Source organism: Protopterus annectens, chromosome 3.part0 (genome assembly GCF_019279795.1).
Source record: "Protopterus annectens isolate FY-2018-M chromosome 3.part0, PAN1.0, whole genome shotgun sequence".
NCBI lineage: Eukaryota > Metazoa > Chordata > Ceratodontiformes > Protopteridae > Protopterus > Protopterus annectens.
In genome coordinates this window covers 1,179,098,321-1,179,125,021 of record NC_056731.1, presented here as the reverse complement: position 1 = coordinate 1,179,125,021, position 26,701 = coordinate 1,179,098,321, and the positions used below count along the sequence as shown (strand labels likewise).

At 40.2% G+C, this 26,701-nt stretch overlaps 1 protein-coding gene across 1 annotated transcript in view; it reads right to left on the bottom strand.

Annotated features, from left to right (window-relative positions):
- Nucleotides 1-26,701, bottom strand: part of CNGB3 (cyclic nucleotide gated channel subunit beta 3) — an 812,110-nt gene that overhangs the window by 227,510 nt on the left and 557,899 nt on the right. Inside the window, exons 13-14 of the mRNA XM_044065779.1 lie at nucleotides 25,075-25,172; nucleotides 13,798-13,881 (exon numbers count right to left, since the gene is read on the bottom strand). Coding sequence (XP_043921714.1) covers nucleotides 13,798-13,881; nucleotides 25,075-25,172 — 182 coding nt within the window. The remainder of the gene's footprint in view (nucleotides 1-13,797; nucleotides 13,882-25,074; nucleotides 25,173-26,701) is intronic.

The following is a 26,701-nucleotide window of genomic DNA, read 5'->3' as shown; positions in this document are numbered from 1 at the left end:
AACTTTCCAAGTACCAGAGGCAATTGGAGAGACCACAAAAATTCCTCACAAGGGAAATTCATCTCTTCAGCATCTGTCCTATAGAGATCATCTGAAATCACTGTCACTTTAGTCTGTGCCATACAGACTACTCAGAGGTGATCTCTCTTTTGCGTAAAAGGCAATCTCTGACCCTGCTTTATTGGAAATGCTGCATATCCGTAAGTCAAATGGATATAGAAAGGCTCACCCAGACTCTGCTACATTTTGCTGTGAGGGAAAGGTTAGTTTGCTTTTCATTTGTTGTATTTTGCATTACTTTATTGCCTTTTTCTATTTTGTATACTGTGATTTGTTTTCTTTACACTGTGTTTTACTTGTATTCTGCTTTTAACTGCATATTAATACTTGAAAACAGACCACAGTTCTCTCTCTTGTGAGTTAGACAGAAATTAGAACAGGTCAGTAAAGGAGTCACACATAAGTTAGAACAGGTCAATTAAGGTTAAATCATCTGTGAACTGAGAGGGTGGAGTTAGGAACTAAACCTTCTATTTAAGGGGTAAAATAAAACATTTAAGAGCTATACTGGAAAGGCTCACCCAGACTCTGCCACAGCTTGCTATGACGGAAAGATTAGTTTGCTTTTTATTTTTTGTATTTTGCATTACTTTGTCTTATTTTGTATACTGTGATTTGTTTTCTTTACACTGTGTTTTACTTGTATTCTGCTTTTAACTGCATATTAAAACTTGAAAAGAGACAACAGCTCTGTCTCTTGTCAGTCACTGTTGTGTTCTTAAACACCACTGCCTTTCTAGTTCCCTGCCCCTTATGTTAATCTGACCATATATCTTATTTCCTCTCTGCTTTTACTGGCTGGTGTAAGTAAGCACAAAATTATCATTTTGTGAAATCACTCCCCTTCAACTATTTAAATGTATTGGCCATCCTACTGTATTCCATAGTACCAGAATACAAAAATGACCACCCTCTGTCAGTCTATCTTACTGTTTTAAAAATTGTGACTCTCCACTAAAATTTAACTTTTTAGACAGGTAAAACTTAAGTCACCTACTTTCACATCTTACTCCTCTAGTGCACACTGCAGTGTTTAGAATAAACCATTTTTTTCATCTTACCTTTAAGCATCTATTGCAAGACCACCCAGTTATTGGAGAGCCCACATTCTGCCTGTCAGTAGTCATCTTGGGATTAGTGCTTCTGTTTTATCCTGGTGAGAGAAGGAGTGCAGTTACATTATTTCTTTGAGACTGCTGACCACCAGAAAGCTTAATAACTGCTTTACAGGTGACATCTTGGAATCTGTGCTTATATTCTTATCCTGGTGAGAGTAGGAGCAGAGTGCATTGATTCCTGACTCTTTCTGGTTGGAGAGTGAGTGTCTGTGCTTAACGTACCTGATTGGTCTGGTTGCTATTCGAGGCATCTACCAGAAAAAGGCTACAAGCCTGCAGACCCTTGCATCATCTGGGACAAGACTGTGGATCACCAAACAGGCCATGGCCTGCTTCTATTCTTGGCATTGATGCTAACATTTTGCTTCTGGTGAGAAAAGAAGCAAAGGAGTATTGTATCCCAACAGAGTGAAGCTGTGCTGAGACCAGCATTAGTAGTAGCCAGGCAGTAGCTATTCATGTGACTCCCCCCTTTTCATCATTCTTGACAAGCTAATTCTTTATTTTGTCAGTAAGTACTGCTTGATTTTTTCTAACTTCAGAATATCTGCCTAAATACTTCATACTTAAATTTTCAGGGTCTACGTATTAGTTTCCCCTCAAGTGCTTGGCAGTGCTCTGTACAGACTCAGACACATTTTGTGACATTTTTCCTGTAAAAGGACTATATAAGGAAACAGCTCCAGTACTTAGTAATAATGACCATCCCTTCTGGCATGTCTAAAGGTCAGTTCCCTGTGCTTTCTCTTATTAATCTGGTGAACTTGGGCATTCTAAGGCAGTGTAGCAACTGCCTCATATACACAGATAACCCTCTCCTCTTACCTCCCAACATTTAGACTTGTGAGAGATGCACTTATATCTCTAAATTGGAAGCCATGCACTCTCACGCCAAGACCGGAATAGCTGGTTAAGAGGAGAAGGTTAACACCTGCACCACACCACATGCAACACATAGCCCTCCAGAACACCCACCATCACAGCTCTCACATAAAAACACAAACCACACAGCCACCTTTGCAGAGGCTCTGAATAGAAATCTACCAAAACAGCAGAGACCTCCAAGGCAGAAATGCACTCAACCACCACAATGGGTCTATATTATATTCTCAAAAGCCGACAATATCAAAGCTGATATTGTTGACATGAGAATAGCGAAAGCGCACAACATTGAACATGTAAACGTAAATCTCTGTAAGGGGGGATTTCCATTTACTGCAATGTAATGCAGTCTCAGAGTTGGTATATTTGAGTAGTGGGGGGGTGTGGGAGGTGCAGGGGGGCTTGCCCCCCTTTTTAAACCCGTTAGGGTACTTTTTTCTTTTTTGTTGCTTTTATAAGTTCGATGTTTGAAGACATCGACCATATGGTGTCGACCATATGGTGTTCAATGTTGTCAACCATCGATCTTATAATATAGACCCCACCACAACACAGCACAAACCACAAGATACATAGCGCACCTACACAGTGTGCCCCTCAACCTAAGCCCCTAAGGCAAAACAGCTTGCCCAATACACTAATCATAGGTGACTCAATAGTGAGGCACACTGATGTCCCACTCACTAGGCTGAATAAGGAGAAGGTAACAGTAAGCTGTCTATCAGGTGCCAGAATCCAACACATAGCGCACACATTCAGGTCACTCCACAACAAGTACAAGCATGACTCGGTCACTGTCCATGTGGGTGTGAATGACCTGGAATGCACCTCCCTGGACTACATGAAGAGAGACATGGAGGCGCTCTCGGATTATGTGTCCCAGGCAGGTATGACCCTAGCCTGAGCAGCATCCTACCATCGCCCAGAATGATACAGCAGTACAAGCAAAAAATTATTGACTTTAACAATTGGCTAAGTTTCTGGTGTCATTCTAAGGGGATCCAGTATCTTTCTGCTTGGGATGACATGATTGACAGACCCCGATGCTTTGCCAGAGATGGCCTGCATCTGTCACCCCTGGGTTTCCGGATACTAGCTAAGGCTCTTGCCACCCCTATAGTGCCTTGTTTACATGATGTTCCAAAGACCAAATTGCCACCATAACAACTGTAAATAAATGCAATCTGAGGGTCATGCTGCTCAATGCTAGAAGTCTAAATCTCAAGATGCACTTGCTGAAGCATTCCTCAAAATGGAGAACATTGACATTTGTGCTGTAACGGAGACCTGGTTTAAAGCAACAGAAAGCACCCCTGCACTACGAGGCTATAACTCATTCACCACCTTTTGGCCACAGAACATGGACCAAAGCTCCAAAGGTGGTGGTGTCTCCATATTCATAAAGGATATGTACACCTGCAGACTAGTAGCCCAGCATAACACATCTGAGATACTTCAGGTACAACTAACATTGGGTAACACGGTGATTCAGGTCGTACCTGCTATAGGTCCCCTACCATGTCCCAAGACTCTCACTCCACATTCCTAAGCACCCTGGAAACAATTAGGGTCCAACCCAAAACTCTCATACTAGGTAACTTTAACTACCCCTCCATCAACTGGGAAACTACTCATTCACCAATACACTGGCCCAACTCTTCCTGGAATTCATCAATTCCAATGCCTTGGACCAGCTCATTCTTAGCCCCACTAGAGGAAGCAACATCCTTGACCTGGTTATTACTAACATGGGCAACCGTTGCTCTACACCAATAGTCAATTCCTCCCTGGTTAGATCCAACCACAAACTAATCACCATGGAAATCCACATCTCACCCACATCCCCTGCAAAGGTAACCACTATGAAAGACTTCTCCAAAGCTGACTTTGGGCTCCTAAAAACAGAGGTGGCTAACTTCACTGCACCCATGTCAATGGAAAATATATGCATGACTGCAGAATCATACACCAGTGCACTGTATGAACATGTACATAAATGAATGGAACTAGCCATACCCAACAGAACCAAGATGCTCTCCTATAAAAAAGGAAGCCAATCTGGTGGTCCCCTGTCATTAATAAACTCTACAATAGAAGGAAGAGACTGTTTCAGAAAAAGGTGAAGTCTGAAGACTGGAAAAGCTCCCTTATTAGCCTCAACAAAAAGTTGAGATCCCTCATCAAAACCTCTAAAGCCAGCTATGAAGTCAGAATTGTGGCAGATACTAAAAACAACCACAAAGCCTTCTATAGTTACATCAAGAATCTCCATGGCAATACCCAGGTTTGCTCTGAGTTACTGCACAATGGTACCTACTATACTGAGCCAATAGATATTGCCAACATACTGGCTGACAGATTCAGTGCCAACTTTACCCCTCTCTCCCTTCCAAAGGACCAATCACAGTACCAGAGGAATGCCAGTCACCCAGCATTACTGCAGCACAGGGTAAAGCTGCATTGTCCATGGCCAAGAATACAGCTTCCATGGGACCTGACAATATCCCTGGATGTATTCTACATGAACTACAAAGTGAACTGACACTACATATGTGTGCCCTATTCAATCATAGCCTCACCTCAGGCTTTGTCCCTACCGAATGGCGCACTGCTACAGTCATCCCTCTCCATAAAGGGGGAGTGACTACAGACCTTGGGAATTAGCATGACGAGTCTGATATGTAAGGCTATGGAGCGCATCATCATGGATCTAATTAACAAGGATATAGGGAATCTCCAAACTCTAGATCCCACTCAATTTGTTTTTGTGAAAGGTAGATCATGCCTGTTCAACCTGGATGACTTCTTTGGGTCAGTCACCATTGCTGTGCATGTGGGCAAAGTAGTTCATACGGCCTACCTTGATCTGGCCAAGGCCTTTGATACCATTCCCCACTCAGGAATTATTGATAAACTCACCAAACTAGGCATCAACCCCTGTATCATTAGGTGGGTTGCAAACTGGCTCACAGATAGAACTCATAGTGTGAAAGTAGCAGACTCCAAGTCAGACTGCCGACCAGTCATGAGTGGAGTCCCACAGGGATAAGTCCTGGGTCCTCACCTGTTTGGCATCTACTGCTCAGAAGTCCAGGCCAACATGAGGGACTCTGGCTGACCAAGAGCCATTATTAACTCCCCAAGTGATGTTGACATCCTACAGAAAGGCCTCACTGAGACCAATGAAACCATGGCCTTAAGTTTAATGCCAAAAAATGAGTCATCATCCCCTTTGGGAAAAACTCAGTTCCCACTAATTACCACATCGATGGGAGCCCACTGAACACTGAAGGTGTTATGAGATCTGGGGACACAGGTTGAAAGCAACCTCTCCTTTAACCACCACATTGCCACTGTTGTCAGAAAGTCCTTCTATGTGGCACATCTCATTACCAAGGGTTTTGCATCCAGGAAGAAAGAGGTCATCATCTGTCTCTACTCTTCCCTCATTAGACCAATCATCGAGTATAATGCCTCATTTGGCATGTACCTCACTAGACACATGCAACAGCTGGAAAGGTCACAAAAGTACCTCACAAAGAGGATCCTAGGCCGTAAACACATATCATACATGGACATTCTCAAAAAACTCCAGCTATTCTCTGTCTCATATTGTCTACTAAGAGGCGATCTCTGCTTGACTTACAGAGCCATGTCTGACCAAGCTCTGCTAGAAATGCTACATCTAAAGAAATCCCAATTCTCTCCACACCACACATTCCAGAGACCTCAACCTCATTACCACAATCAACAGAACATGCTGGAGGGACAGATTCATAACCCAGAGACTGCCCATGCTCTGGAATAGACTTCCCATACATGTCAAGCAGAGCACCTCACTGGCCCTCTTCAACAGAAATCTTGATGAATGGATGGGAACTAGAAAGTTCACCCTTGGGATCATTCCAGTGGATCTACCTGACAAAGGCACTGGGAACTAACGTCGGGCAGCATGATGCCAGGGCACTTATATGGGCTAGACTTGTAAAGGCTACAGGGCCATTAGCTTAATACACAACTTTGAACGTATGAACCTACATGGGTTACTCACTGTAAAGACCTTAACCTGGAACGTGACATTAATAAAACCTGCTGGAGGGAGAGATTTGTCTACCATAGTTTAACAAACCTTGGGAACAGACTCCCACTTAATGTCAAACGGAGCACCTCATTGGTACTCTTCAGATGTAATCTGTAAGACTGGATGGGTAACTGTAATTTTACCATGAGGGTTCTGCCTGTGTCCCTCTTGGACAGGGGGATTAGGTGCTGATTATGTAAATAAGGGTAAGAACTTGACTAGGATTTATGGGCCATAGGGCCATTAGCATAGTAAATTCCAATGATCTTAGGATCCTATAGACTGATGTAAAATGCTCTGACTAACATCCACAGACAACAACTTGGCTACAGTAAGAAAAGTACCACTACCAATTTATGTTTACAGAACACTGCACAGCATACAAGCTGTAAGTTGGCTGGAGTGAATTTAGAACCCCTACCTATCTAGTCTTATACACTACAAATCACAGTACTTAACGCATGTACCACAGCTCAGCTCTGACACTAACATGGTTTTAGGTACTCTTATGGTAGATGAGATCAGCAGGCGTTGTGGAGGACATAAGTTTGGAGGCCTGCAGCACCTGCTACACCCAAAACACAGCAAAACCCTGCCTCTTTGTAAGTCAGTGTGGGATTCACAGTTGTGTAGGGAGATGCACATACACAGACAAACACACCAAGTGGGCTGCAGTGAGATTAGAACCTGTACCTATCTCAGCTTACACACTACAGATCACAGTACGTAATTGATGCTGCACGGCTCAAGTCTGTTTTATAAATGACTGGAGGTGAAGTAATTGTAGAGGACATAAACAAGCCGTATGTTGAACAACGTCAGGCCTGCAGATTCACATTACTTCTTACTGTCATCTGCATCTAGTAGCCTAGCAGTCAGATAACTGTTTTTTTTTATCTTAGCTATGTGACAACAGTAGCCATTTTGGAAATATGTGTCTCTTTGCATTTGGATGGGCAAGCCTGTGGCCAAAAACAATTTGACCTGTCAATACACGAGTACATAACATTATACATTACACTTGTTGATGTATGTGTGGTGACATCCAGCAGGCACAGGGGGAGTAAGTAATTGCATTATCTGCTGTTGAGCCCTTACATTTGGTCCTTTGACCAACATTATATATGTGTCATAGTGCAGCTTTACTTACCATAATCTGGGTATGTAGGGCAATGCAGACACACACACACACACACACACACACACACACACACACACACACACACACACACACACACACACACACACACACATATACACATACACACACACACACACACACACACATATATATATATGTATATGTATATAACAGATATATATATGTGTATGTGTGTGTGTGTGTGTGTGTGTGTGTGTGTGTGTGTGTGTTGGTATGATATGTATATAGATAGATATATAGATATAGGGAGAGAGAGATATATATATATATATATATATATATATATATATATATATATATAAAATGTATGTACATGTATATATTCACATATATGGATATATATATATATATATATATAATATTTTAAAAGTAATTCCATGAGGGCAATGGATTTGCGCTCTTTTTAACTAAGTGTATGAGCATGCGCAATGGGATTTTTGGCTTGTTTGCACATTGTTAAGCAGTGCTCAAATGGGAGGGGCATTGCTTACAACAGCAACTTACTGTTGCATAAACTGACCACAGCCCACACTTAGCTGTACTCCAGTCCGGGAACACTTCACATAATCGAATTATTAAAATCTCGATTTGCATATGGTCGAGACCATATGATCGAGATTTTAATAAATCGAATGTGTGTAGTGTTCCGAAATAACACTTTACTTACCTGAATACATTACGTGCACACAGAGGCAAGTATTGTTGCATGCCTTGTGTGTACGTAATGTATTTGTTCGTGGTGTTGGCAGGAAGTAAAGAAATCTCCGTTTTGCGCTTCCGCATACAGCAAGACGGAGATTTCCATCTCCCCACTGTAGCCGATCTTGGAGTTGGTATATTTAAGTAGGGGGTGTGGGGCAGCCCCTTATAGAGTGCAGGGCGGCCCCATGCAAAAGCTTGTGTTTTTTTTTTTGTTTTAATGGTTTCCCTTCAGAAGTTAGAGTTTCCGAAACTCGAGCTTTTGGTTTCGGTTATTTGTAGTTCGAGATTTCGGAAATTCGATCTTCTGAAGTGAATCCACTCCAGTCCAGGATTTTCTGTGTTACACAATATGACATCTGTCCCTGTTTCTGCACTGCTGCTCTTCACTCGAATTGGCTAATATTTTCTAAATTTGTCTTATGTAATTAATATGTGAAAGAGGTTAATAATAGTATAGCACACACAGAGTCACAGTCTGTAAAACACAACTTACTACTACCTCACATCCCAAAAAAAATGGTTACTTCTGGATTAGGACCACGAACACCATCCCACAAGGTAATTAATTGCCTTGGACCTTTGAGACACAGAAGCTACTTGACAAAAAGGGGGTCATTCATCACACAATCACCTGCCTAAATATATACATTGGTATTCCTCAGTTACCTAACACATACAATGTAAGATCAAATTCTATTATTACTGTCCTGAGACTGTGTGAAATGCTCATATACCATAGATGAGTTACTGTTACAGCAGTTACAAGGGGACACTGCTGTGTTGGGGGTGGGGGAACAAAACCACGTGTTCTGTTGGGATACACAATAGTCTGACTATCATTTAACCCCACTCTCTAACATCTCCCTTGAATGATGTACCAGTAATCTTTTGCAGTAGGACTGCATAAATATTCCATGCATGAGGCCTACTGAATACAAATAGAAACATGATAGTGGAATGTGTATCTGTAGTCCCTTGTGGATGTCATTTCTGTCCAACTAGCCTACTGTAGTTGCTTGCTTAATTTATCAGATCCATACATACAATGACATATAGGTTCATAGGTTCATAGGTTGGTACTAGGCTATCAGCCCTAGGGCCTATACAAGCCTAGCCATAACAATTCCCTGGCTATTTCTTCCCACATTATTTACTTTCCTGGACCCCTGTCAAGCAGGGCGACTGACATGATCCCTGGGGTGAATTTCCTTTCTCCCATCCAATCGTCAAGGTTCCTCTTGAAGCGGTCCAAAGAGGCACTCTGCTTGACATGTATGGGCAATCTATTCCAGAGTCTGGGGAGTCTCTGGGTCAGGAACCTATCCCTCCAGCATGTTTTGCTTATTGTGATGACAAGGTTTAGATCCCTGGAGCGTATAGCTCTGAGGGATTGGGATTTCTTTAAGTGTAGCATGTCCAACAGCTCTGGGTTTGACATGGCCTTGTATGTTAAGCAGAGATCGCCTCTGAGTAGACGATATGCGACAGAGTATAGCTGGAGTTTTTTAAGGTGGTCAGCGTAGGGCATCTGCTTTAGGCCTGTGATTCTTTTAGTGAGGTATTTCTGAGGCCTTTCCAGTTGTTGCAGATGTCTTGAGAGGTACATACCAAATGGGGCATTGTATTCTATAATGGGTCTAATGAGGGATGAGTACAGTGGGACAATGACCTCCTTTTTCTGGATGAAAAGCCCTTCGTGATGAGGTGTGCCACATAGAAGGATTTCCTGACTGTTGTGGCGATGTGGTTATCGAAGGTGAGACCACTGTCTACCTGTGTCCCTAAGTCTCTTATCACACTTTCTGTGTTTAGTGTACTGCCACCTATATGGTAATTCATGGATACATGTTTTTCCCAAAGGGATAACAATACATTTCTTGGCATTGAGCTTGAGCCCATGGCTCTGGCACCAAGCATCTGTTTCTGTAAGGCCCTTTTGTAGAGTATCCACATCATTTGGGGATTCAATAATGGCTCCCAGTTTGCAGTCATCTGCAAACTTCTTTAGCCAGAGTCCCTTAGTGTTGACCTGTACTTCAGAGAAGTAGATGCCAAACAAGAGCGGCCCCAGGACTGAACCCTGAGGTACTCCACTTGTCACTTGTCTGGAGCTGGATTTGGAGTCGGCTACTTTTACAGTGTGGGTTCTATCAGTAAGCCATTTAGCAACCCATTGGGTGACATAGGGATTAATGCCCAACTTAGTAAGTTTATCTATGATTCCAGAGTGGGGATGGTGTCAAAGGCCTTGGCAAGGTCTAGATAGGCTGTGTGGACCACCTTACCCTTGTCCATGGCTCTGGAGACTGATTCAAAGAAGTCAATCAGGTTCAGGAGACAAGATCGGCCCTTCACAAACCCAAACTGGGTGGGGTCCAGTGTTTGAAGGTTGCCAATGTCTTTGTTTATAAGTTCCATGATAATACGCTCCATGGCCTTGCAGATAAGGCTTGTCAGACTGATGGGACGGCAGTTTCCGGGATCCAAGGTGGATCCCCCCTTGTGGATTGGGATAACTGTAGCTCTGCGCCACTCAGTGGGCACGAAACCTGAGGTGAGGCTCTCATAATATTCCTGAAGATTACTGTGTAGGCAACGGACTTATCTTGCAAATGCAGCAGTTGACATAACTGTAGTTCAGAGCTGACTCTGAGGCAGGCAGTACACAGCCAAGACATGGATAGGTACAGGATGTGTGAGTTGTCTGGCATCAATTTTAATATATGTATGTGAGCAGGAGTAAGGTGTTAGTCCCTAGGTCCCTAGCTTTGTCAGTGAATGTGCTATCTGTTGTCTCTTAACCAAAGCCAGGGTGTACTGAGCACACCTACATCTGCCTACAGGGACATCAGCAGGGGTTCCTCCTTTGAGACTATGGCTTTGGTGACCTAGGCACTGGTAGAGGGCTGTATATCCCTTCCCTTTGCTGATCCTGCTGCAGCTGCTTCTGCAGGATCAGATTGTGTAGCATAGCACATACTGTGAATATCTGTGCACATGTGGCTGGAGTATACTTCAGAGCTCTACTAGCTATATCGAGGCACCAGAACTGTGACTTCAGAAGCCCAAACACACACTTTACGATGTTCTTAGTTTGTGTGTGTGCCTCATTATGGCATTTGCCTGTGGGTGTGTGTGCATTTCTGATGGGTGTCGTCATCCACGGTTCCAGGGAGTCACCAGCATTCCCCAGTAAATGGCCCTGTGGGATGTCCCTCCTAGCAAACATCTGGTACAGCTGTAATGTGTGCCAGATATGGAAGTTGTGATAACTGGCAGGATTGCCATCACACACATGCAGGATAATCCCATGGGCATTGTACACTATCTGACAGTTCATGGAGTGGTACCCCTTGCAGTTAACGTAGATTGTACCCTACTCACCAGGTGGTGCCTTGAGGTGTACATGAGTGCAGTCTATGGCACCCAGTACTTCAGTGTAGTGTGCCTCATGGTAGAAGTGTTGAATATTGCTGGTCCTCACCTCAGAGGAAAGGGGAAAATATATGTGCTCACTGGCATATGGAAGCATAGCATCCAGGAATTGGTGGAGTATCCTGGATGCAGATGCCTGTGACAACCCAGCATATTCCCAGTTGGACTATGAAAAGTGCCTGTAGCTAGTATCCTAAGGTCTACACATACCATTGTTTCCACTGAGAATGGTTCCCCTCTGTTAAATCTCACTCTGAGTTGAGGGCAATAGAGCTCTGTGAGTTCTTGTAATATGTCCCTGTCCACCCTGTAGGGCGCTACAATATCCAGCTCATGTAGCTCCTGAAAGGTTACCCTGGGCCTGAACAATCTTCCCCTTCTCGGCCTAGACCTATTGTCAGCAGCATTGACTTCAGCATCTCACACATACAGATGTAGCATAGCTACAGCAGCCCCTAGCATTACCTCAGTTAAAATTCCCAAATATCTACTCCAATGGTTCAGAGTACTGAGGGAAAATCAGAATGTAGGGTGTATGCATACTTTATACAGTTCTGCTGTAGGTCCACCATATGGGATTAGCTAATTATGATGGAGTTCACCTGCCTAGAATGTGATTGACATGATTTAAAGGCCCTACTTTATTGCGCAACTCTGTGCTATGTGCCACACTGTGCAGCATACCTTATACAAAAGTCATCATTATTAATTGAATATATCCAGTTTTAAACAATAGCTGCCTACTTCATCACTGTGACTTGAGTGGCCTGTACGCAAGAACATGTTAAACTATGTGGCACGCTAAGCAAACACATGCACTGAGCACTAAAACATCCTAAATGTAATGGGACACAGCCCCACTGATGTCATCCACATCCAGTGGGAATATGAACATTGTGTAGGAGCCTACACAAAGTGGATATGCAGACATGGTTGTTCCTTTTAGCAATTCAAGAAATCCACCTAATTTGCATACATATCTGTACTGACAGCCTGGAAACTACACAGTTCATAGTCATGTGAGCTGGGTAACAGCACAAATGCACTGTTGAACGGACCTGACGCAAGGTCCTACAGTGCATTTGTGAAATTACATTCTAAATGTTATTTTACTTTTTTTTAGGTTTCTGTTAAGCATGTTTGTACAATGTGGCATATAGTGCAAGCATGTGGAAATTATTAAAAAATATTATTAATTTTACATATTCCTTTCCTCTTTAAAACATCCACAATGTATGTTTTGCACATATATGTATGTGATCTAATATTTTCAGGGGAGGTATGTCCATATTTGTGGATTTTTACAACCCCTTCTGTCCGCGTAGACTCCTATATGTAGAAAATTTCTATGTACACTACGGACATGGACACAGAGTATACACTGATGCCTATTGGCTTGTCGGATCACTCCACCTGACTAATTTGCATAAGATTCACCTGCTTATCTGGTAATTTGCATTGCATGGAAGTTTCCCTGTTTGCACGTGCTTGTTCGCCACTAAGCGATGTTTACTGAATCTAAAAATGTTTGCACACGTGTACACAAAAAGTAAATCGTGTAGGTTTTACTGAATTCCCCTTGCTGTCTTTTATTAGGCAAGGTAAACCAACTGATTATTTAATAAACACATTAATATTCCAAACGAGCAAGCATTTATTACATTAAAGAGATGTCAAGCAGCTGACAGTGGTGTTGTTTGGTTATACCACATCATGCCTAGCTGACTCTAGTGATTTCTAGCAGTTTCTTGTTTGTGTAACACTTGCCATACCATGATGTAAATGATCAGTTTCTATGAGCTTTATTGTTGAAAATTTAGTTTACAAAAGCTGTACTTCTCATGCTATACTGCACATTTATCAGATAATTTGGGTCAGGGGGTTTAGGCACTCCCACCCACTACTACCTCTGTGGTTGACACTAACCCAAAAACTAAGTTCTACACATAAATATAACTATGCAGACACATGAAGCCGAGATGTGTAACAGTGTCTGCTTTAGATACTGTAATCAAACTTCTTTAATGATAATGTGGAAAATTCATTTTTTCTGAGTACTATTCTTTCTTATAATAAGCAGGTTTTGTTCATTGTGTAGAAACATACTGTTTATAACACTTGTAAAATCAATTTAAGGTCAGCAAGGATTAACTAAAAACTGCAGTTTATTTGTCAAAAAGTATATATCTATTGTTTTCTTGTGTAAGCGAAGAAAACACATAACACAGCTTAATTTGTATTTACTCTGAGGAAAAGACATCAGTCATAAATGAAACAATTTTCAAGAACAGTATATCTGTGTTCATGGCATGGTAGCATTTATCTAATAAAGTTTTACATTTAAATGTTATAGTTACCTTTTTACAGACAAAGTCCCCAGGTAAATAAATAATGGATTTTAACCTCAGCAAAAGGTCATAAATCATCTGGTTGTCACAGCCCTGACAAAAAATAAACAGCAAGAAATTCAATTTGTTACAATATAGATTTGTAAGGAATAGCAAATTATATGGCAAATTACTTCAGAAGAAAGGATTGTTGCAGTGACAGCATTAGAATGAAAACCAAACATCTATTTTCATATACCTTATGTTGTTTTGGGTCTTGATGACAAGACTGTCATTTGGTAAAAGAAAACATATTTCAAGCTCATGTCCTTTTTAATAAGTGCATTGATGCATTTTCACTTTAAAAGAAATGGGTAATGTTTTCAAAGGCCATTGTCATTTCATATAAACAGTTGTATACTGTGCTAATTTAAAAAATGTCACATATGCAGGAGTTGGAAATTTACTCCATTATTTTCTCCTTGCGTTTCTTTTTCACAATGTTACACAGATAATAGTTCTCAGTTTTATCTTTCTCAGAATGCTGCTTGATAGGATAATACTCCATCTTATTCCCACAGAAGTCTGTAGAGAGCACCTTTTAACAATCTTCTTAACCAAGCCACATTGTTTTCTTATCAACTCTCACGGCCTGCCCTAAATCCTGAAAGGGTGACCTTGTAAAGATTTCTGCATAGAATTTATCCCCTTTCTCACCTACCATTGTCCTTTTTTAAAGGATAGATTTACTGAATTTCAAAAAGAACTAATCCAGGCATTTTGATGAAACTAGGTAGATTAACATTTATTGCAGTCACTAAATATAAAGGTTACATGAACGGAGAGACAGACATTAAACCAAATGTTCACATTTCATTTTTAACTGAAGGATGCTTTATTGAATAAAATGGTTTAATGACTATGATCAGACTACTAATACTAGATTATTCAAAGTTTTTTTTTTTGCATTAAGCTACTCTTTTATACTGAAATTCAAATAACCAGTTTTTGGTCTAGCACATGAATCTATGGTGTCTTATCAATGTACTTTTCCACTGAATTCTGCTTTCATTTGAATGTACCAAGTTTGATGGTAGAATTCAAAGCTTCTTTTTTACTTTACTGGGTAGAACTTCTGAACCTCATATGTTTATAGGTTCTTACTAAGCTTACGGCTAAAGAAGACCCTCAAGAAGCTTAGCCATAAAACCCAATACTGGTGGGAGACTAGTAGTGTCCCTCATTAACTAGACTTTCTCCACATATCCCCAGTGAAAATTTACAATCACCCATCCAGTCATCCAGGCAGGATTTAAAGGTTGCTAGGGAAGTACTATGCTTTATCGCTAAGGGCAGTCTATTCCAGAAATGGGGATATACTGGGTTAGGTAGCTGTCACATCATCTGGTGTCGTTGATGTGGTAGGGTTGGTTTAGGTCACTAGATTGGGCATTTGCTTTACCAGATGTTCTATTTAGGTGAAGGAGTTCAGAGTGCTGGGTTGTTCAATAACTGGAAATATAAGCAGAGATCACCCTCGAGGAGTTTGTATGACACTAAGCAAAGGGTCAGTGCTTTTAGTTTATCAAAGTAGATAAGGGTACTGAGACCTGAGTACTTTTTGGTGAGAAAACCTTAAGGTTTCTCAAGCTGATTTAGGTGCTTGGCAAGGTACATGTTGAAGGGTTCAATATATTCAATGGTGGGCCTAATAAGGGATGAATACAGTGGAATTATAACTTCTTTGGACCTTGAGAAGATACCACGTAGGATAATCCGTGCAAGGTAAATGGATTTCTTAGCCACCACAGAGACATGGAGGTTAAAGGAGTGTCTGCTATTAACATGCATACCCAAGTGCCTGATGACTGTGTCACATTTAAGTGGAATATTATCTATATAGTAAGCAGCAGATTTGATAACTGCCCCCAGTTTGCAATCATCACCAAACATGGCTAGCTATAATCCCATGACATTGGGCTTTTATGTCACAGAAATGCATACCAAAGGGGAGGAGACCCAGGGCAGTGGCTTGTGGGACACCACTGGTGACATTTGTCTGTCTAGAGCAAATATCCCTGAACTTAACTGTATGGGTTCTGTTAGACAACTAATTACCAATCCAGTGAACTTTGTATAGATTATTGTTATGTTGGGAGAGTTTGTCAATAATCCCAGCATGGGAGATAGTGTCAAAGATCTTGGTAAGGTCCAGATAAGTAGTGTAGACTGTATAATCCTTATTCATGGCCTCAGTAACTCTTTCAAAAGTACTCAACCAGCTTGCACTGCCATGATCTGCAGTTTACAAAGCTGAACTGTTGTGTATCCAGGGATCATTGCCTATTAGTTCAGCTATAATACATCTCAAAGCCTGGCAAATAATATTAGTGAGCCCAACAGGTCTGTAATTCCCAGGGGCAATAGAGGCTCCACCTTTATGCAAGGGCAGTACAACTGTCATTCTCCACTCCTTGGAGACATAACCAGTGGAGATACTCTGGTTGAAGAGCTGATGGAGGCTATTTGCTAAGTGGGACTTTACACTTCTCAACAAGAATCCATGGGTATTGAGAGAACCCATGGAAGAAGTTTTTTTTTTTAATTTTGGAAAGCACCAAAAGGACAAAAGGACTTGGCCCAAATTAATCTAAGGAGAAGGGGTGTGAGGTGTCCCCATTCTGTAAAACTTTATTTAATAAAATCAACTCAAACATTACTATATTTCAGTGAAATTAGATGTTCCCTTTGCACATTGTAGCAGTCTTGATTTAGTTAATGAGCACTGTGGCATAAGGCTTATTTTTTAACCAAGTATATCTAGTAGGCACCAGCCCATTTTCACAAATGATCCAAGGGCACTGTCTGGTTAAATGGCTTGCTGTGAGTGTTGCTGCAGCAAATGGAATCAAACCCTGGACTAAGAGATGACGTTAATTGGTAGCACATAGCCATAATCCTCTACACTAAACTGATGGGCTCATTATTGGCCAAGTGGCTATTGATTTTTGGAAATGTACTACCAAATATTTCTGAACTTGTAACATAGTTTGAATATCAATGAGTTCTTATCAAAGAACAACATGTTTGTTTGCACAGAAGTAAAGATGCAAGTTGCTCTGAAGCTGACATGATTACTCAAAGTAGAAGTTTATGTCTGTGACAGCTGCAGTCAGAATTTTACCAGCAACATTTGTGCTACTGGGAGGCCACAGAGATTAGGGAAGGATGAAGTTACAGAAGGACTGCTGCCCTTTGCCAGGGGTATACCACCTGGTAGTCCCTATGTGTATATTTGGGTGTCTGAGCAGGTAGACAAATATTTAAATCATCAGTGGCAGACACCTCCAGTGGACTCCCAGTTTGGACTCAACTCATTTGCAATAATGCTGGTAGGGCACAACTTAAAATAAATAAAATATTACTTCTCATTAGTGTGTTGCCTCTAAGAATTTATTACTTAGCCTTTGCTCCTTACAACAGGAATAAGATGGCATGTAGGCAAATGCCTGGTGATCCATTTACTAGAGATCAGTGGAGATGGACCATACTAGCATCAAACAAACAAACAAACAAACAAACAAACAAACAAACAAACAAACAAACAAACAAACAAACAAACAAACAAACAAACAAACAAACAAACAAATAAACAAACAAGCAAGCAAGCAAACAAAGACACTAGAGGTGCATTTTATTTACTTCAATTGGGTGAATCCCACTTAGCCTAAGGCTCTATTTTGAAGGAGACCTAAGGAGACATGATGTTCTAGTATATAGATAGTTGCCAAAGTATACAACAGAGAATATGAATATTTGTATAAAAATAATCATAAATATGGATACACAGTGATAAAAAGTTATATGACAGAGTTAGTGCAGTAAACTATGTCTTAGTTAATAAGACACCAACATCATTAGCATTGCTAGAACAACTACTACAGAGATGAAAATTATCAGAATAAAATATGAATAAACTATTAAACATACAAACAGAACTAAACTCAGAAGCATAATTGTTGCTTTTATTCCAATCAGTTATTTCAATAAATGAACAAAATTAAGAAACTGGAGTGCATCCATTAACCTTGTCTACAACTGATCCCATTAAAGTCCGTGCTGATTTGTTTTGTAAGAGCTTTGGAGCAAAAGAGAATTAATGACATATTTATAGGCATTCGATTCTGAGTTTAGTCTAAATTAACATTTTGAGTTGATAGAGACATTAAGCTGTGGTAGAATTAAATAAAGATAACAAATGTGGTGCTGCTCCAAACGTCTGATACAGAAAGGGCAATGAGAAAAAATATATACATCTAAAATACAGTTACCCATATGTATATATTCAGAAAAAGAGAACTTGAACCAAAACTCAGATAAGTTTTTATATCAATTAGAAACTTTCAGAAGTGCTGTTCCTGGTCATAGTCTAGGAATTCCGTACTAAGTACATGCTTCAATTAGCAGTTGAACTGAGACCCTCTAGTTCACAGATCTAGATGTTCTATCATTAAGCAGGGAAATGCCTCTCATTTTGAATCCTCATCTCTCCCTCATATATTCACATGCAGGCCAATGTTAAAAGAAGTGTAGCTACACATTTTATATTTATTTATTTATTTTATTTACATAAATATTTTACTTTTTGATAAAAATAAGATAAAATCAAATACATGTAGTTTGGAACAACCTAATTTGTCCAGAGATGCTTTGGGTTTTATGGTGGGAAAGAGGGGGGGAGGGGAGTGAAGAAGCAGCTGAACAGTGTAGTCTTGTTGAATAGTTAATGGAAAATGGACATGATGGGAGAATCAAGCCAAGGAAGGGTGAAGTTTAAGGTGAAGGGTATTAGAGAGGAACTAAGGTAAGTGTAGGGAGGAGTTAATATGGTTTTATGTTAGAATTGTTGGGTGGAGAGATCAGATTTAGGTGTGATCTTGTTGCCTAACCTCCTGCCCTCTTTATTTTGTGTCAGATGATATGTGATTAGTTTTATACATAAGTGGGTTGGTGAGCAGAGAAAAGGGATTGGCATGTCCCTTTTCTGTTTCCCCTCTGGTGTTACTTGTTGGAATTTACAAGGCCGTTGGTTGGGAATGGACGTGAGCAATGGTAGCCTGCTTCTGGTAAAGTCAGGGTAAGTGAGCAGTTGGTTAATGCTGCTTATTTTGTGGTGGGACAGGTGAGTGAGAGACTGCCACTGTTAAATTGTTATGTTGAAGTTATGTTTACATTGTGTTTAACAGAATTTATAATCAATCAATTCTAAGTTTAATGAATTTTGTTCAAATAAAGGTCGCCATATGTCATGTTAGTGTAGTGTGTTTTACTTTGGAAAAGGGATTGCGACAAATAAAAATTATGCAGTTGCACTTCCATTCTCACTGGTATCAGGCAGACATTAGAGAGGTTTTTATATTAACTTGGATCTGAACATTTCTGAGTCTGACCATTCTGACTTAGACTAGTGAATTGCGGGTAGGATGGCCTCCACCTCTGAAGTGAATAAATTCAGAGATAATATTTAAGAAGGATATGCAGGCGGTACTAGCTCATAGCATGTGATGACTAGTAGAAAACACATTGCAGACATAATCTTAGTGGTGACTCAATTACCAATCCCTCATCTTTATATAGGCAAGCTGTAAATCTGTGCTTTGGAAGATACATTATTATATAGCCATTCAGTAATGATGACACCGTGGAACATACAGTCACAGTCAGAATTTTAGGTGTTGAGCTGATATCCCACGGTAAACCAATCTGCTGGGTATGGGGGTGGGCTGCAAAGCTGAGACACTGTGGCAGCAGCAGCAGTATATGTTTATTGCTCTGATATAACAATAGAAAATAATACATGTCTGCTGCAGAGTGATATGCAAAAAAGACCCAGGACACCTTAGAAGAAAAACAAATCTTACTCTATTTTGTACAATAAAATGGTCATTCATCTTTTAGACATACTCATGGGAGGAACATGTGGCACTATTTAATAATAATAATAATAATAATAATAATAATAATAATAATAATAATAATCATCATCATATTTTTTGTGATCCAGTTATAGTTTTTTTGCCTAGGCAGGATGATTGTCTTCTAGCAGATGTACACAGTGATGTATTAGTTATGTCTGAATTCAGGAATGTTTGAATATTTATTTATTTATTTGTTTATTTATTTATTTACTAGAGGAATGGTGGATTGAGAAAGATGGTTAACACAGGACAGAACTACTGATTCAGGAATGGATGAGATGGACATATAGTGCAAATGATTCTGCTGATGTGAATGGCACATCCAGTGATAATAGTAGGCTTAGAAATTCTGCAAAGTCCAGCTGAAGTGCAAGTTTTTAATGGTGATTTAGAGGAATCTCAAAGAAACGTTATTGTCATTTAGGACCACACAAGTGCAGCATAAACGAAATTACAAATGTCAGCTCATGAGAGAAATGCAGTGCAAATAACGTAGATACAGCAGTATCAAAGAATAACATAAAAATGAAAATAACACATATGACATGCAAGAGGTAGTTGACATTACATAAACACATTCAATACCCATTATCCAGTGATAAATAATAAATACCCACCACCAACCACCTATACTGTGTTAAGATAGAGAATAAATAGAGACTAGTGAATAGCAGCAGTTCAGTTACCATGTTGCACTTAACCTTAGATGTGACTCAGCATAGCCATCATATTGCATAATAGTAATGTTAGTACTAATTGCTTAGAGCAGCAGGATTAAATGAAAAAAAGAGGCTTCACTGTATCAGGTATTATGGTTGGTGTCCATATTAATAAGTCTTACAGCTGTAGGTTACAAACTGTTCCTGAATCTGGTAGTCCTACAGTGGAAGCTGTGCATGTGTCCTTCCAGACAGAAGTTGTGAGAACCAGTTGTGGGTCGGATGGGACAAATTAGCAAGTATTTTATAGGTTCTCTTTCTTGCTCTTGTAAAGAAAAACTTCTGAATAGAAAAGAGATTAGTGCCCAAGATTTTCACAGCCACCCTCACCACCCTGTGCAGTTTCTTCTTCTCAGCAACTGTGCAGTTGCTGAACCATGCTATGAAGTTGCTAGTGAGGATGCTCTCAATAGCTCCCCTGTAAAAAGTGGCAAGATCAGACAGTGGGAGCCTGGCCTTTTTGAGCTTTCTCAGGAGGTGAAGCCTCTATTGAGCCTTCTTGACTATATGGTTGATGTTAGCAGCCCATGAGAGGTCATCAGAGATGTGAAGGCCCAGGAACTAGGTTGTTTTGACTTTCCCTACTACCTCCACTTTGATAGTGAGAGGTTGGTGAACTGTTGCCTTTCTCCTGAAGTCCATAATCATTTATTTGGTCTTATTAACATTCGGGTCCAGACTGTTCCTGTCACACCAGGCAATCAAAGTGTTCGCCTCATCCCTGTAGTTAGATTCATTCCCACCACCAATGAGACCCACTACTGTGGTATCATCAACGAATTTTATAAGATGGTTTGACTTATGTTTTTGCAGTGCAGTCATGGGTGAGGATGGTGAAGAGCAAGGGGCTGAGCACACAACCTTGGGGAACAGCAGTATTCAGGACTATGCATTGAGAGGTGTTGTTTCCAGCAAATGTCCACTGGGGTCTACAAATCAGAAAGTCAAGAGTCCAATTATATAGGTGCTTGTTTATCCCAAGTTTCACAAGCTTATCCACCAAGCTGCACTGGTAGCACAGTGTTGAATGTAGAACTGAAGTTGATGTACAGCATCCTTATGTAGTTGTTCCTCCCTTCTAGGTATTTTAATGCAAGGTGTAGTGTGACTGATATAGCATGTGCAGTCGATCTATTTGCCTGGTATGCAAACTGGAGTGGATCGAAGCACTTAGGCAGACTTGCAGATAGATGTTTCTTCACAATCCTCTCAAAGCACTTCATGACGTTTGAGGTTAAGGCAACTGGTCTGAAGTCATTGAGGCAGGTAGGGTTGGATTTCTTCAGAAGTGGGACAGTACTTGTTTCCTTGAAACATGAGGGAACTTTCTCCATAGCAAGGGATGAGTTGAAGATGTCTGTCAGTACTAGACATAACTGATCAGCACACCCATTCAACACCTTGCCAGGTATGTTGTCTGGTCCAGCAGCCTTCCTAGGATTCACCTTTTTAAGCTGAAGTCTCAACTCCTTGGAGGTTTAAGGTGAGCACTGTCTCCTCTTTGTCAGCGTTTGTTTTAGAAGGTACGGTGGTGTTCTTCTCCTCAAATCTGCCAAAGAAGGAGTTCAGTTCATTTAGGAATTCCAAGCTGTCATCACATTGGGGTGATTTGGACTTATATTCTGTGAGCTGCTGTATCCCCTGCCATAGTTTTCTCATGCCCTCATGTCTTGGAAGCAGATCTGAATATTCCTTCCATGCTTCCTCTTTGCCTCTTTGATGCCCTTTTTCAGATTTGACCTTGCCACCTTTAACCTTTCTTTGTCATTTGCTTTGAAGGCTATGTTTCTTTCCCTCAGTAGCTCGCAGATATTCCTGGTGAGCCAGGGCTTCTGATTAGCTCTTACAGTGATGGCTTTCATGGTAGTTACATCCTCCATGCATTTATTTATGTAGGCAAGAACAGATTCAGTATAGATGTCTATGTCTAACTGGACGTTGTGCATAGCCGCTTCTTTGAAGACCTTCCAGCAGGTGGTATTGAAACAATCCTGAAGGCAACCCATGGAACCCTCCTGCCAGACTCTGATCTGTTTAGTTGTTTTTTCTCTGAACAAAGCCATCTTATAGGTGGGTATAAGCAGGATGGCAGTGTGATCAGAGCTGCCTATGTTGGGGTGCGTCAAAGCTTTAAAGGCTCCTTTAATATTGCAGTAAGCTTTGTCTAAGGTATTCTCCCCTCTGGTGGGGAAATCCACATACTGATAAAAATGGGGTAGCACCTCCTTAAGATCAGCTCTGTTGAAATCACCCACTATCACGCGCAAATTCTGTGTTTCTACTTTGTAGCTCACAGATAATATTATGGAGTTTATTTTGAGCTTCAGTGGTGTTAGCACTTGGGGGAATGTACACTGCTATGACATATATCCCACTGATTTCCCTTGGTACATAAAAAGGGCTGCATTTTAATGTCAATATTTCCACATCTTCGGAGCAGTATGATTGAATCAGCTTACAGTCTTTGCACCATCTGTTATTAACACAGATGCATACATCACCACCTTTAGCTTTACCACTCTGTGGTTTACATCTATCTGCTCTAAAGAGAGTTAGCCCATCTAGGTTCACAGCATCGTCACTAATGTTACTATGCAGCTAAGTTTCAGAGAAAATGAACAAACAAGTATCCCATACCTTATTTTTTGTGAGCTCCATTCTCAGATAGTCCATCTTATTATCCAGTGAGCAGACATTTGCAAGTAATACTGAAGGTAATGGAGGCCTGTGGGGGTTTCTCTTCAGTTTAGCAGCAGCTCCACCTCTACAGCCTCTCCTTCTAGTTCTTTCATATCTTTTTCTTTTGTAGCTACTCTGGGGCATTCCAGAAACATCCCTGTGAAGTTTCAGAGCTCTGATGGCATTCCTGTTTAAAATGCAGAGATCTAGGATTTCTGCAAGTGATGTAGGCCCTGAGTACTCAACAGACAATAGAGATTCAAGCCAGCAGCTTGTTCTAGTAATCCATTTAATTTCCAGTAATTTCCTTCTGGTATAAGTAATTGTGTCCACATCAGAATATCTGGAAAGTGATTTTTTTTTGGGGGGGGGGGTGCAAAAGAAGCAGGAATAAGCAAGAATGAAGGGCTAACAAAGCTGCAGCCTCTGTGGGCGCCAGCGAACAGAGTAGCAGTGCCAAAAAGCAGATGGCATGAGAAGCATGCTGTATTCTATTTATATTTTGTTTCTGTGATGTTGTAGAACAATTGCCAGAGACAATCAGAAAAATAAAAAAGATAATTTTGTGTTGCCCTGAGAGTGTGTGGACTAGCAGATGGCGACACTGAAGGAAAGGTTAGGGTCATTAATGCAGTGAAGAAACATGTGCAACTCATATAGAGGAGAAGTAGGAAGATGACTGGAAAATTTAGGTTTAGTGTTTGGCTACTCACTGTGCTGTAACAGTAAAAACTGAATATCTGAATGGATAATAATGTAGTGCACGGAGTGCAGTGATTGCACTCTGATATTTGGAAAATGACAAACCAGTTAAGTACCAAAGGGGTGAGTGAGACAACCATAACAAATAAGCACCCCCTGCTAAAGTTGTTGATGTTGGGACTTGCATCAGGCACTACAATCTGCCAGTACTATCAGGCAAATGATAGAGGCACAACAAAAGATTTGTTTCTGCCTGCTGTCTGTACCGGTAATGTGCCTCCATCTTCCTCAAACACACTTAGTTGCTAGAATAACATGATGTGTTAGCATCCATTTTCTGAAGGATACCAACTCTGAAACTCAAATACATGCCATTATTTAGTGACTCCAGTCCTCATTGTTTTGTCAAAAAAACACAGATTTTTTTGAGGAACAGACCAAAAATATGAAGCAATAATCAAGACATCCTTAGAAAACCTAGAAAGTTGAGAGGTATTAAAGTTAAGTGTGAGCATAATGGACTGTGTTACACTACCTCTCTGACAGCACTCACTCTCAAGGGAAATTTCTTGGCATCCATGACTTGAACACATAATAAGCAGGTTATGATGGGTGACCCAATCACAATCCTCTATATTATATGTAAGCACAATAGCTGCTACAAATATTGATATATATCAGTGCACAAGTGAAGACAAAGTAAAAAGCAGCTGAAATATCATGACAAATAGCATTTTTTGGCCAATCCCCTCTTCAGCCACACAGCTTGCACCCTGGCCTGAGGGCCCATTTGTTCTCCATGGAGAAAAAGTTAGTGGCTGATAAAATGGTCATCACCCCCAGAGGGGACTGAGGTTTTTCTTCTTAATGTCCACTGCCACAGCAGTGGATTCCTGTATGTACACATACATGGCAGTGCCTAATTGTGATACTCTGTACTGGTAATGCAGGTTGTGGTCTTCTACCTGTAATAGGTGTGGCACCCTTCCTTCTGATCTAACACTAGCCACTCTTTTCCCACGTTTACATGCCAACTCCTTTTACACTGTAGTTTCTAGCCAAACTCAGGCTGTCTGCAGAAAAGTTAGGGCTTTATCCCTATAAGTCATGAACTGGCTGGTAGCAGTTTAGTTCTGAAATTCAGCATATTAAACAAAGAAAAAAACATGCCCAGCATTTATTTTATGGTTTGCCATGATCTTCCCTTAAAACCTCCATCAAAAACTTACTTTGAAAAGGTCAACTTTGCTGACAATAGCATAGTTCACATCCATAGCAATTGCTAACTGCATCCTTGAAGGCATATCTTCAAGCAACTCTGACTCGTCTGCAACAGATGAAAAGTATTATTAAACAAAAAGACTTCATTATTTGAATAGAACTTTCACTTTGCATTATGCTATTACAAATCAAAATGTTTACAAATGCCCCAGTTCATTGCTGAAAAGACCCTTCTGACCAACCACCTTACCTAGTTTAATTTTGGTTAACAAACGGAAAAAAATAACAAATAGAAAAATACAAATAAAAAGAGCAGATTGCAAGAACTTCTTATTGTAATTGTAATTAGATACATTGAATATTTCATTTTAAGTCTTTTTCATTCATACCTTCCCATTATCCTCTCCTTACTTACCTTCACCTCAAACATTGTATGTTTTACACATATACCTATATTGTACTGATACTTCATTTAATCTATATTTATTTTTATGACTAGAGTGGTTTTTGAAATCTAGGTAGCACTTATTTTTTTTTCCGCAGTATATATTATTAACTCTGTGCTTCTAACAAATGGATTTTGCTGAATTTAGCTGTATAGTTGTGCCTTATTGGTAGGCGTTCATAAAAATAGAAGTTAATAACAGTAAGAAAACTCACTGATAATATGCTAAGCAGATTTATTTGGGTGACTTGCGATAGAATCCTAGCATGTTTTTATAAGTATGTCATTTACATTGTAGTTTTTACTGGAAAAGTTTAGAAAGGCTGATTCATTTAGAAGTGAGATTGATTTTTATTCTTAGGTCAAAGGTGACAGCATTATGGTATGTGTTAATTATGGAACATATAACTATAGGTGTGGCGCAGAAAGATCCTAACTGTGTCTCTATGAGTCCAGTACTGAACACTATTGAACTCTGTCAAAAAGGAATTTATGCAGTGTAGAATTCATACAACTTCCCAGTAGAAATGGCACTGTTTATTCATACCTCCAAATAATATTTAACAACATGCTTCACAGATTATGTATGGGAAGCCTGCTTTAAAAAAATCTGTCATTTCTGGGATGCTGGTCTCAACAGGAAATATCCCTTCAAATTATTATAAAGGTAGTGAGAACAATTGCTAGAGCTCTGGAGGTATTTTAGGACACTATTTCAGCCAAATTCTCTTTAGTCTGATATAGACAATAGTACAGTGATATCAATAAACAGGGAAGAGCAAGGCCATGTGGTAAATGTGACAAAAGGCAATCCAACACATGACTTTTCTGGTGGCAGTCTATTGTTCAGTACAGCAAACTTTGTGGGCAGATGTCCCTCATGTAAAAATGTCAGCTGAGTGTTTCAGCCACTCATTAAACTCTAAATTATTAGGGCAAGCAATGTGGATTTATTTGTTAATCATCTGCATGCATAAGTTCCAAGGTTTATTTTACTTATCTATTAACTTATTAGGTTTGTTAACAGAGGTAGTGGACATACAAAGTTCAGCCACTTCAGCCACAGTCCAGAGGTGAAGTAATACATCTTAAATTAATAGATTTAAAAATACAGTACATGCAGAAGGCACACATTTCAATGATGCACTAAAATAAAACACTGTATATATTTGCAAAAATATAAAAGCATT